General features: G+C 38.2%; 1 protein-coding gene across 1 annotated transcript in view; it reads right to left on the bottom strand.

The window, feature by feature from the left end:
• Positions 1-2,224: 2,224 nt before the first annotated feature.
• Positions 2,225-13,696, bottom strand: part of pcyt2 (phosphate cytidylyltransferase 2, ethanolamine) — a 59,888-nt gene continuing 48,416 nt past the window's right edge. The window contains exons 11-13 of the mRNA XM_072558783.1: positions 10,818-10,883; positions 6,504-6,592; positions 2,225-3,751 (exon numbers count right to left, since the gene is read on the bottom strand). Of these exons, the coding sequence (XP_072414884.1) occupies positions 3,631-3,751; positions 6,504-6,592; positions 10,818-10,883 (276 nt within the window). The 3' untranslated portion in view covers positions 2,225-3,630. The remainder of the gene's footprint in view (positions 3,752-6,503; positions 6,593-10,817; positions 10,884-13,696) is intronic.

The following is a 13,696-nucleotide window of genomic DNA, read 5'->3' as shown; positions in this document are numbered from 1 at the left end:
GAATTCAGTAAAGCCTTTGATAAGGTTCCACATACTAGATTGTTGGAGAAAACACAGAGTCATGGGATTGAGGGTGATTTAGCACATTTAACTGGCTTTCTGTAATCTGCTGCTTGTCATTTTTATAAATGACTTCAACACAAGGCAAAGGTGAATTGGTTAGTAAGTTGGCAGATGACACAAGTCAGTGGAGTGGTAAACAGAATGGAAGAATGTTACAGTTTGCAGGGGGACTTTGATAAACTGCTGAGAGATAGCAAATGGAGCTCAAAATGCAAATAAATATAAGGTGATTCACTTTGGGAAGAATAACAGAATACAGAAATACTGGGTCAATTGAAAGATTCTTGGTAGTGTGGATGTGCAGAGGGATCTTGGTGTTTATGTACATAGATCAACTGCAGGTTGACAGTGGTGTTAAGGAGCTATACAGTAGGTTAGGTTTTATTGGTAGGGGGATTGGGTTCCGAAGCAATGATGTTATGTGGCAACTATACAAAACACTGGGAATATTGTGCGCATTTCTGGTCTCATGAGAGGAAGGATGCAGAGGAGATTTACCAGGACGTTGCCTGGTCTAGAGCAAAAGCTCCTATGGAGGAAAGGCTGAGGGAGAGGAGGAGGCTAAGAGGGGATTTAATAGAAACATACATGATGATCAGAGGATTAGATGAGGTGGATAGGGAGTGTCTTTTTCTTAGGATGATTATGTTGGTTGTAGGAGGGGACATAGCTGCAAATTGAGGGGTGATAGATTGAAGACAGATGTCAGAGGCAAGTTTTTCTACTCAGTGGTAAGGGTGCAGAATGCCGTGCCTGCCAACATAGTTAACTCAGGCACACGAGTAACATTTAAACAGTCCTCTGATAAGCACATGGATGAATGATGGGATAGTGTAGGGGGATGGGCTTAGATTAGTTCAAGGGTCTGTACTGCACTGTATTGTTCTAGGTCTAGGACATATCTGGACAATTTTCCACATTGGCAGGAAAGCATCAGTGTTGTGACTGTACAAAGTTTGGTTAGGAAAGCAGCAAATTCTGTAGCATAAGTCTTCAGTACTATTGCCAAAATGATGTCAGGATTGATAACTAGTGCATCCAGTGCCTCCAACCATTTCTTCATATTATGGGGAGTGAATTGAACTGGCAAAAAGCTAATGCCGGGGAGTATTGGAAGAGGCAAAAATGGATAATCCACTTAACAATCTTCAGCCAGAAGTGCCATGAACACTTCAGCTTATCTTCTGCACTGATGTGTTGAGCTCTTCCATCATGGAGGATGGGGCCATTTGTGGAGCCTCCTCCACCAGTGAGTTGTTTAATTGTCCACCACCATTCCGGACTGGATGTGGCAAGATTGCAGAGCTTAGATCTGCTTCACTGGTTGCGGGATTGCTAAGCTATATCATTTTTACTTCTGTTTGGCAGCTTCACTAGGTTAACGCATCATTTCTCAGAATTCCTGTTGCTGCACCTGATCCCCCTCCTTCACTCTCCATTGATGGTATGGTGGAGTGAGGGATATACTAGATCAAAATAGTGACCAGCTCTGATGTCTCTTGCATTCCAATGAGTGAAAAGAGGAATAGTTTCACAGCAGATTCATCTAATCCAGTTTTGTCTCCACTTTCTCTCCAGTTTTCAACATTGTACTTAAAATGTCAAGGTCAGCCTGCACTACAAAATACATTCCAATCACTTCTGATGTTGATTGAAGTCCAAGCAAGTACTTAGAAACTTAGTGCAAACAGATGCATCTATTCACGAGCTTCTTGATCATGGGCAAATGATCTTTATGACAGAGAACAAAAGTCATTTTCAATTAAGACGTTCCACACATCAGAAATTTCACATTTCAAAAGGTTGAAAAATTTGTTGCTAAATCATAGAAGTGTCCCAACAAGTACATATTTTATAATGCAATCTATTGTAGACATGTTTGAATGTTAGCACACCACTTTATGCCAGCATTTTCCATCTGTGTCATTTCCCCAGAAACCAAGATCTTTAATTCACTGACTGGCAGTATAATAGCATTCAAGTTTTAGATTAGATTAGATTAGATTAGATTATTTAGTAATCTCAGTAATCTAAGTTCTCAGTAAGTGATTGCAATTTAAGACAAATATGGTGTAAAAGTGAAATTAAAAACTGAAATAAAAGTACCTGAAAAGGAGAAGTAACAAAAGGACATGAGAAAATAAAGTTAAAATAATTCCAATTTTTCTGAAGTCCGCACATTGCTAGTTCAAAGCTGTCCCACACACAACCTGTGCATTGATTTATTTGTTACATCAGCACACAATACTCAGCCATGTTTTAATGCACCATTGGAGAAAAGCAGACATTGAATTCAAAAAGTTCTACAGACATTTGCCACACTGTACATTCATTAAAACTGCAACAAGTTCAAGGTTAACACAAGGTAGGGTATTTACATATAGCACAAAATAATTCTGAAGGAAACTCAACAGGTTAAAAATAACGGTAAGCAACCATTAAAAATTTAAACAATAAACTTAACCTCAGGCAAAAATTACTTCCTAGAAGTATGAAGACAAATACAACAGTAATATTACTTACTAATATATGTTGGACAGAATGCTGACCATTATGACAATTGGTTCAGTTTCAAAGGCCACTGGCTCTCAATTTTACAATTCTGCCTTTGGTAATTGCAATGAGATAACGACTGAGGGTGCTGTGTAAAATTTAAGAAATTTTTTTTTCATAGTTTTGAGCATAAAAACTCAAGAGCTAGAAACTTAGTATAGTGTTAGTGCAGAACATGTTGGAAAAATTAACTTTGAACTACTTCTTTTAAACCGCTGATCAGCAGAATTAAAATTTAAATTTCAATTGTTCGATCTCAATAATTGTGCACGAACAATTGTAATAAATATATACTGCAGACATTTATTATAATATTGCATGGTCCCAAGAAATAAAACTGCTGGCAGAATGTATTATGCCCATAATTAGAACTACCAGACATGCTAAGGAAAAAATTTAATAAAGGAAGCATTGAGGTTTGACTGAAGGTGGCAGGAGGGTTTTTCTTTGAAGGGGGTTGGGGCGAAGGGGGACATTAAAATTTTCTCATCTTCCGTGATGAAGAGGAAGTTAAAAAATAAACTATGACTATTTCAAATTCAAAGCAAAATTTTCCTGACATTAGTAAACATCAAAACTGCTCCAGTTTTAATTGCATCTTAAAATCTCTTCATAAATAGAAAAGCAGCATGTTACATAAAATCCAAATCACCAAAAAAGTATAATAGATATTTGTAAAGTCTACGTTATAAGACCTTTTACAGGTCAATTATATGCAAATAGAATATATAATTTTAAAATTATATACTTACATTTTTACAGCTCTGCACTGTAAATACTATCTGTATATTTACAAGCAGCCGGTTTAGTAAGGTCCACAAAGTACAGACTACCCCTTAGTGTATCCCATTATTTTAAATTAAAATTACTAAAAATATCGAAAGGTTCACCAATTAAACCCACTGCAAACCTAAAATGCAAAAATCTAGTAAACATAAAACAAACAGTGCTGAAGAAAAACCATTCATTAAATGAAGTGTACTGGTGTAAGTCAGCAGTTATGCATGGTTAGAATTATTCACTAGATTGTGCGTCGAGGATTCCTTTTGTTCGTTCATCACATCTCTTCTTGATGGCTTCTATTGCTGCCAACTCTTTAGCTTCCTTCTTTTGGTTTCTTGCTTCAAAGTGTAACCTGTCAGTGGCAGTAAAAAAAAAATGTTTAGGAAAGGAAGATATTCAATAAGTAAGCTCTTGCTGCAGGTATGAAATTCAAAATGCATTTCAAGGTGACATCTACAAAATTTTAGCTTTTTTCCATTCAAAGGATCCAATATCTTTTGAGAAAAAGGCACCATCATGAAGCTATTCCCTCCTCCCCACCAAAAGTTAAGGCTACACAGATGCAAAAAGAAAATATACTCTTGACATGTGGCCTATGACTTGCCATTTTTGCTGGAATGTTTTTTGGTTAGATACACAAATTTATGCCCAAACAAGATATTTGGACTAAGTGAAACATTCTTCCCGTCCACTTTATGACAATTAACCAGATTTGTGCACAAAGCTGGAACAGAATGAAGCTAATCTGAATCTAACAAAAAAACTATTGAACCTAAAACAGAGTTATAAAACAATATATTAAGCTATGTTTTCTAGTCAAACATTGCTTGCGAAAATGCCAAGTAATTACAGTAGTTTTGAAATTGCCAAACATTTAGAAAGTTGGATTTTATACCCTTTTCCCCCCATTTTAAATTCATCAAACAATTACAAATCAGGTATACAATGCATTTGTAAAGCAAATTGGGACAGCATGGTGGCTAAATGGTTAGCACTGCTGCCTCACAGCCCCAGGGTCTCAGGTTTGATTCCAGCCTTGGGTGACTGTCTGCGTGGGTTTCCTTTGGATGCTTCGGTTTCCTTCGGATGCTTCGGTTTCCTTCACAATCCAAAGGATGTGCAGATCAGGTGAATTGGCCATGCTAAAATTGTCCAGTGTTAGGTGCATTAGTCAGAGGGGGGGGGCGGTTCCTCTTCGGAGGGTCAGTGTGGACTTGTTTCCACACTGTAGGAAATCTAATCTAACCTATCAAAGCTCCCACAAAGTTTCTATTAATGTTTTCCCCCCAAGGACATGTACACTATGGATTAGTTAAGCTCAATATTCCCTTAACACTCCCCAACAATGTACTTCAGTTTCAACCTCCATAAGATATTGTAGTAGACTTAGGCCATAGATAGGTCCATCGTGCCTGATCCACCATTCAAATCATGGCTGGTACATTTCTGAAGCCCCTTCTCCTGCCTTCTCCCTGTAATATTTGATCCCCTTGCCAAGCAAGAACCTTGGTCTTAAATACACTCAATGACTTGGCCTCTACAGCCCTCTGTGGCAATGAGTTCCACACATTAACTACTCTCAAGTTGAAGAAATTCCACCTCACGTCAGCTTTAAGATGTTGTCTCTTCACGCAGAGGCTTTGCCCTCAGGCCTAGTCTCTCATACTAGTGGAAATATCTTCCCCACATCCACTTTATCCAGGCCTCTGAGCACCCTGTAAGTTTCAAATCAGACCACTCCCCCCCCACAACTTCCCCCCCCCCACCCCCTCCACCACCCCCAATCCCCATCTTTCTAAACTCCAACTCGTACAGACCAACCACCACTCCTCCTATGACAGGCCATTTATCCCAGAGATCATTTTTGTAAATCTCATCTTGAACCTTTCCAAAGCCAACACACTCTTCTTCAGATTGTGAGCCATTTTGTGGCCCCTATGTTTGAAATATGATCTGACCAGAGCCTTATACAGCCTCAGCAGTACATCTCTGCTCTTGTATTCTGGTCCTCAAAGTAAAGGTTAAGATTGCATTTTCCTTCCTAACTGCCAAGTGAACATGCATGTTAACCTTAAGAGAATTCTGAATTGGGACTCCCAAATCCTTTTGTGCTTTAGTTTTTCCAAGCCTTCCCACATTGATAAAATAGTCTATGTTGGCACTCTTCCTACCAAAGTTATAACCTCACACTTTCCCCACACTGTATTCCATCTGCCACTTCATTCTCCTAGCCTGTTCAAGTCATCATGCAACCTCCCCACTTCCTCCCCACTATCCTAACATAAAACAAGGAAGTGTGGATGCTGGACATCTAAAAAATAAATTGCAGCAGAAACTCAGCAAGTCTGTCAGACAAAAGCAGAGTTAACGTTGAGTCAAGACAGAGAGACACAGTCAGAGTGAGCGGGCGGAAGACTTGAGACAGAATGAGTAGGATGAAAGGGGCAGGTAATCAATGAGATTGAGAAAAGGGTAACGTGGCAATACTATGGCTTTTAGAGGTGCATTTTGTCCTGGGTTTTTTTTGGGAGAGATTGAGCCGTGGGGCTGAGCTGGATCTTTCAAGTTAATAAAGTAAACATCTTGGGAGGCTTTTGGGTCTTTTTTATTTAAAAAAGGTTGAAACTATAGAAGCAGCATGAATGGTTGGAGTCAGACTCCCATAGAACCAGGGTTTTAGTTGAACTTCCACAGGTTGCTGGGTTTTGAAGCTGGTTGCGGAAGCAGCTATATCTTTCTGATACAACTAAAAGCTTGGGTTCTGTCTCACATGCAATTCTGACAGCGGAAAATCAGTTTTATTGATTTTGTCTTTGTCAATTGTGCGTTTATGGGACATTACACTAGTGCTGTTTAGTAGTTAAATAATCTATTATTCGGTTTGGTTTTCTAAGAGTTAAAGTTATATCAATTCTTCTTTCCTTTGCTTGTATTTTAACTGGATTAAAGTGTGTTTTGCTTAAAGAAGAATAGTGTGACTAACTGAATTACATCTGGAACATAGCACCTTACATTTGCTTTCAAAATAAACACTTGGGTCGAGGCTATCATCTTGATATATTTGCAGGGAGTTTGGTCCATTCAAAACAAAATAATTTTCCCACCTGTTCTTGATTATTCTTTGAACAATGTGGTCCGTAGTGAGATCATTCCCACTATTGATGGATTTGAAGATGTTGCGCCGTTTAGGCTCCTGCAAGTAAAATGTGATGAACAACTTGAACACTCAAGAAATAGGTAAAACAATTAAGAATTTAAAAGTAATGAAATTTTTACTTATGTTTATTAAAACTACCACTTGGCATCTTCACTCCCTTTAGAATATCAAGCACTCAAAACCTCTTGCAATTTTCTCAGGTGGCAAAAAAATGTCTGCAGCAATATTAAAGAAACAAGGCCTGGATCAAGATGTTTAGGTTTAAAAGTGAATCACTGATTTGATTGTGTGAACTTGAATGAAGGAATATGCAATAAAATAAAAGGTCAGCCTGTATAAGCACTTCTTTGCACATCCAGTCAAAATGTGGAACATGCTCCAAGAATTTGAAAAGAATAAAATTACTTAAGATACAGATTCTTGCCTACATTAATGGAACATCAGTAGTAAAAGCCACATTAAATATTTAGCTCATATTTAGCCCAGTGAAGACGTTACTGACAGTTTATCCCAGATTTTGATAGATATGCAAGGGAAGCTGCCTTTGTGACTGCCAAAATTAGCAGTACTCTTAATACTAGATTTCTCCAATTGCTTAAGGTGTATAAATAACCAATATGTGTTCTTAACATTTAATATATGTACGATGTTGAAGTGGTTCTTCCATAGGAATGCAGAGTGCAAAGAAGTGCTTAATAAAGTCCAGCCATATCTGGTGATTTTGCTTTTTTAAAAAAAAAGGGCAAAATGCTTGGCTTTGAGTTGGAATGAGTAATGAAGGATACAAGAGCAAACTTTTGTTCAAATATGCTCCACATGGATTTAAAGGGCTTAAAAATAAGTGTTCAGAGACCACCTTGGAAACCTCATTCCAAAGTCAAAAAGTTACAAACTCCTGAATGTGATACTGCGATTGTCTACAATACTGCTGAAGCTGTCGATTCCTCAATCACTCCTTGTTGCCAATGATGTCCTTATCCCCAGTAAGACACTTACTTTCTTCCATTCTCTACTCTTGATGTAGCACTAAGGGGCGCCACATGGCCTAGCGATTGCAAAAGCAACTCAGCTAATCACACTTGCCACATCCCTGCAATTTCTTTCCCTCTCTCTCTCTCTCTCCCTCACACACTCACTCAGGGAAGAATAAAGGCAGAACAAGGAATAAGAGCTGAAACTTTTTTTGTGACAAGGAATTAAGTACTTTAATTGGTCATGAATGTTAGTTTTTTTTAAATGCAACTTCAAGTGAATGAAATTAGAAATAATGGTTTGGACACTCCGCTGTTGGACCACCTTGGATTGGAGTTGCATCTCAAGACTGTGGTATTCTTGACACATGACTCTAAAGGGAACTGCCCAGGAAACTATAACTGCTGATAAGCAATTCTCCTAAGGCTCTACAAATCTTCCACAGAAAGAAAGTAACTTCAAGTCAGAGACATCGGGGTTCCAACTCACCTAAGCTTAATAGTTATCCTGGACAAGGTTTGAGAATTAAAAATCTACTCTAGCTTCTGCACAGCTACCTAACAGAACTTCAGACACTCAGCAGACCTCCCAGTTATGAAGTGCCCCAACCTTGCCAGAGTGAAGCAAACAAAATACTTCTGCTTGTAATATCAAAGTCATTTGTTTTCCTTTTATCTTCTAATATCACCCAAGACTGTTGGCCAAGGTTGTGTAGGTAAAAGTCATTGATCAAATCATGATCAGATTGAATAGTGAAGACCTGATGGGTTGAAATTTTAAAGAAAATAGTCACTCCTCGGACTTAAGACATTGCTTCTTGGCCATCGTTTGTTGCCCATCCACAGGTGCCCTTGAGAAGGTGCTGGTGAGCTGCCTTCTTGAACCACTGCAGTCCACGTGCTTCAGATGGACATCATAGTGACTGATACAATTAAGTGGCTAGCTGGGCCATTTCATACAGTAGTTGAGTGTCAACCTCATTGCTGCAGGCCTGGAATCACAGGCAGGCCAGACCAGCTAAGTATGGTATCTTCCCTCTCTGAAGGTCTGAGTGAGCCAGATGGGTTTTTTTCATAGTAACCATTCCAGATTTTAAAAAACTGAATTCAAATTTGAATCCAGGCCACGAGAACATCAGCTGAGTTTATGGATTAGCAGTGCAGCGATAATAGCACAAAGCATCACCTCCCCTACTTGTGTTCGAGTGCATTTGCATAACATCACAAAATTCATTTCAACATTTCAGGGTTCAATGCAATTCATAAATGCAATACATGGGTAATGTTTCAAGGTCATCTCTTGTACAAATTGAATGTATCCTTCAGTGTACAAACTTGATTTGCCTTTTAGCAGCTCCTGGCCATAAAAAGGAAGCATCTCAAAATCACAAGAACTTGAATCCATGCCTTTTAAGTAAAAAAAAGCTTTAGCAATGTGCAGCATTTTTCCTTTATCCTGTATTTGTTCTTAACAGCTGCAATCATCAGCATACTATTGCTGTAAACAAGTAAAAAAAGTCTCGACAAAAAAAAGTCTCGACAACTTAATCTTTAAAAAATCATGAAGTGGTGTTGACAATGTATTTCTAATGAAGGACTTTTCCCTGAAGTGTCGATTTTACTGCTCCCTCGGATACTGCCTGAACTGCTGTGCTTTTCCAGCACCTCTAATCCAGAATCTGGTTTCCAGCATCTGCAGTCATTGTTTTTACCTAATATACATATAGCTCTCTGTGGATCATGGCTAATTAGTACATCAAAAAGTTGCAACAGCAAAGCTAACCACAAAATTAGCAACTACCTTCACTTAACATACTAGATGCTATGCCAACAAATCTTTTTGATCAATTTTACAGAAAGTTTGTCAATACCCAGTATTTGATCATCCAAGTCTTATGTGCATGATGCATACAGTGGTGGATCATTGTTAATAAACGGTATTTACATTAGATTCACAATTACTCTTAGAAACTAGGACAAAATTTAAGCAGCTCAAATATTATGGTGGATTTAATGTTCTTACTAATATTGGTCAAATTTATGTTCATCTATGAGCAGGACAAATTAGCACTAAAGATATCCCAAGATTACTACAAAGATGATAAATAGCACATATATATGCTGCTAATGCTGTCACTTAAAAAGGTCAAAAATGCCAATTGAAAGAACAGGTTAAACAATATCAGATGCTTTAAAGAAATATGGTACTGATCTTGGAAAGAACAGACTTGCCCAATGTGCAAGAGCTTGGTTCTCATAAACCTGAAGATTAGGCACAATCGCAGATTTTATCTAAAAGGGATCAAGCAGATTTGATGCTTCGAAAAAAAAACTCAACCAAAATCATTAAGAGGGTTAAAAGTATATGCAAAGCATCAAACATGAAAATGTAAAGCAAGCTAACATTAAATACCCAAAATGCAGGCAATTGTCAATGTACCAGTTACAGCCAGCAATAGCCTAGACGATAAAGAAATTCATGGAGCTGTCAAGAGTTCTTTCACCTCCAGATGAAACAGTTTACAGACCGAGGCTTCTTAACGGAAGGCCCAGATCTCCATCATTAACTGGCAAGCTATGTTATACTACCAGTCCTCTTAATCCTTTCACTAACTGATGAATCTGCAAAATTTCTCAATTCAAAATTACATCCTGCAACTCATCGGAGTTGTTACAAAGTCAGCCAAGAACCCTGGCTCCATCTGCTTGGTTGACAACCCACTGTGGGTTGGTGCAAAACTGGCTGCTGGTTCCTGTCAATTACTGATAAAGAGATTCCAGGCTTTCTAGCACTCTACTCCACCACTGCCCTCTGCCCCTCAAAGATGATTTTTAAATAGGTCAGAATCCTCAACCAGCAGCTGGTCAAAATGCAATTGGGTTGGTGAAGCCAACAGTTTCCTGTTTCGTGATAGCAGGCTAGCTACAATGACTGCACCTCAATGCCCACTCAGATTCATCTCTGGAGGAGCAGTATAAGTGTGATTTGAGGAGTTGGAACAGTGGACATGGAAGAAATAATCTGACTGGAGGAGTAGCTCAGTCTCTCCCATGCTAACAACTTCTCCAATCATTGTTCTAGTCAGTTCTCATTCTCACCAATTGATAAGAGTCGAGGCTAGTTTTAAGCATTGTACATTAGATGAGCCCTTAAGGTCTGAACATTATTTAATTTATCTGATTTCTGGGGTGCCAATCAGATATTCTTCAAACAAGGAATTTCTCATTCATGCAGCGCTTGTAGTAAGTATTATCTTCATAAAGAGTTAAGATGACAAAACTTAACTTACAGCATATGGGTCTGAACCATCCTTATCAGCGATAACTTCTGTCTTTCCGTGACAAACTAAATCAACCTGGAAAAAAAAATACCATTAGCAAACAGTTCACAAAGCTCATTCACCACTTCATACTGAATAGATTAATGAGTAACAGAAAACAGCTTGGATATGGCTTAGCTTCAAGGTTCAAGTTCTTTGATGTCAGTAATCATTTCATCCCCCTTAAACATCTGAAACAGAACAAAATTTTCAGATTATTGATGTGGCTGTACATTTTAAATGGGATTTTTAACATTCCATTTCAGCCTCTTTCCTGAAGATTTTAACCCTTGTGCAAGGGTACTGGTTGACCTCATATTACCAATTGATGGTCATTTGATCATAGGAACTGTTGGCCAGCTAAGCACCTCAATATCAAAAAGCATCTTAATCTGCACATTGAACAGATGTGGACAATAAATGTTATTTAATAATGGCCAGGTGCAGGATGATCTCCACAAACTAATGGCACAATGGCTCAGCTGAAATCAACATAGCAGAGAACTTAATTCTGAGTAAGGGCTCTCCTGTGGTACAGTATAGTGCCCTTAACCATGGACCAGGAGGCTCAGTCCCAACAGGTCCAGAGATACTTAAGTACACTTCAGAACAAGAGGATTAGAAAAAAAAAGTTAATTCTGTTAGAAGGGCCATTGATCTGAAATATTAAAATCTTATTCTTACATCTGTTTGACCTGTTGAATACTTCCATGATTTTCAGTGGAATTTTAAGGTTTAATTTTAAAGCAATTTGAATTTAATAGGACCAGGATTCTCTACACAATAAACTGAATCATTTCCTGACCAACTATCAAACACCCACGCTGTCATTCATATTACAGACAAGGTACATTTTTAACAGGGAGAATTATTAAAATAAACCTAGAGTTAAATTTAATGAAAACTGATTTTACTTTCTACCCTCTCTTTCTCTCATACATATGCCCACCCACCATAGTAAATGTTCAGGGGTATCAGAAAACTACCACTATACAGTGTTGTATCTCAAAAGTACAATATTAAGATTTATCAATACAATGAGATAATTGCCCAATTTGAATTCATCAAGGATATAATTTATCTATCTTTTTGGTACTGAAGCATTAGAAATATTCTATTTATTCGGACTTTCATTCACAATTTAAACAAGTGGTCACAAGTGATCAAGTAAAAACCAATGGTCACACTTAGGTAAATTAGCAGAAAAAAGGCAATGTGAATCATTAAAGTCAGTATGTAACTGCATCAAGTAATTAGAAAAGCTAACATAATGCATAATTTATTGAAAAGGGAATCAAATACCAGTTTGAGGTGGTCATGATTCAGCTTGACAGGATAACAGCAATAAATTATCAGGAATACTGTGTACATCACTGGTCTCCTTATTCAAGAAAAGGATGTAAAATGTGTTGGGAGGTAGTTCAGAAAAGGCTGATTAAACTAATACCTGGAATAGTCAAGAGAGTCTTGAGATAAAGTCAATTAAGGCTTCCAAAAGAGAATGGTATGACCTAAGTAAAAAAAACATTGCAGGACCACATGGCAAAGACAATTGGGAGATGAGTTGTTCAGAGTTGTAGAGCTGTACAGCATAGAAACAGATCCTTTTGGTTCAACTCATCCATACCAACCAGATATCCTAAAATCAACCTAGTCCCATTTGCCAGCATTTGGCCCAGATCCCCCTAAACCCTTCCTATTCATAAGCCCATCTAGATGCCTCCTCCACTTCCTCTAGCAGCTCATTCCATGCACATACCACCCTCATTATCCAGTACTAAATCTAATGTGGCCTTGCCCCTTGTTGGCCTTTCTACATACTGTCAGAAAATCCTCTTGCACATAAGACAAAAACTGACCCATCTAAAGTACTTGAACTATAGTATTCGCAGTCAACATTTGGGAAATTAAAGTCCCCATAACAACTACCCTGTCACTCTTGCCCCTATTGAGAATCATCTTTGCTATTCTTCCCTTTAAATCTCTGGAACTGTTGAGGCCTATAGAAAACTCTCCAAAAAGTGACCCCTGCTTTCCTGTATCTAAGTCAGACTTATGCAAGCTTCCTAAAGTGAAACTGAAGACACCCCCCAGGTGCCTTTTAAATCTTCCCTCCCCCCACCCTAAACCTATATCCTTTAGTTTTGGACTCCTCTACCCTGGGGAAAAGACCTTGGCTATTCATCCTATCCATGCTTCTCATGATTTTATAAACTTCTATAAGGTCACCCCTCAACCTACACTACGCCAAGGAAACAGTCCCAGCCTATTCAGCTTCTCCCTATAGCTCAAACGCTCCAACCCTGGTGACAATACCTGTAAATCTTTTCTGAACCCTTTCAAGTTTCACAACATCCTTCTTATAAGCAGGGAGATCAGAAATGCAAGCAGTATTCCAAAAGTTGCCCAATCAATGTCATGTGGAGCCTCAAAATGACATTTCAACTGCTCTACTCAATGCACTGACCACAGTCGCATGGACTGTGATAGAAAGTATATGATTCATATTGGTTTTGAACTAATGATATTTGGGTTTTAATGATCAAATTGCAGGTATTTCTGTAGGCATGATGATTTGCTTTTAAAAATCATGAGAAACAGTTTAGAGATTTGTTTACATTCATTTTTTTTTTAGAAAGAGAAGTGACCAACATAAACAGCAGTGGATTAGGTCAGTATTGATTTATTTTGCCTAGGGGAAAATACCCATAGCTTCTGGGGGGTGTCTTCAGTTTCACTTTAGGAAGCTTGCATAAGTCTGACTTAGATACAGGAAAGCAGGGGTCACTTTTTGGAGAGTTTTCTATAGGCCTCAACAGTTCCAGAGATTTAAAGGGAAGAATAGCAAA

Source organism: Chiloscyllium punctatum, chromosome 39, assembly GCF_047496795.1.
Source record: "Chiloscyllium punctatum isolate Juve2018m chromosome 39, sChiPun1.3, whole genome shotgun sequence".
NCBI classification, from domain to species: domain Eukaryota; kingdom Metazoa; phylum Chordata; class Chondrichthyes; order Orectolobiformes; family Hemiscylliidae; genus Chiloscyllium; species Chiloscyllium punctatum.
Note: the sequence above shows the minus strand (reverse complement) of the source record. Positions and strands in the feature narration are given on the sequence as shown.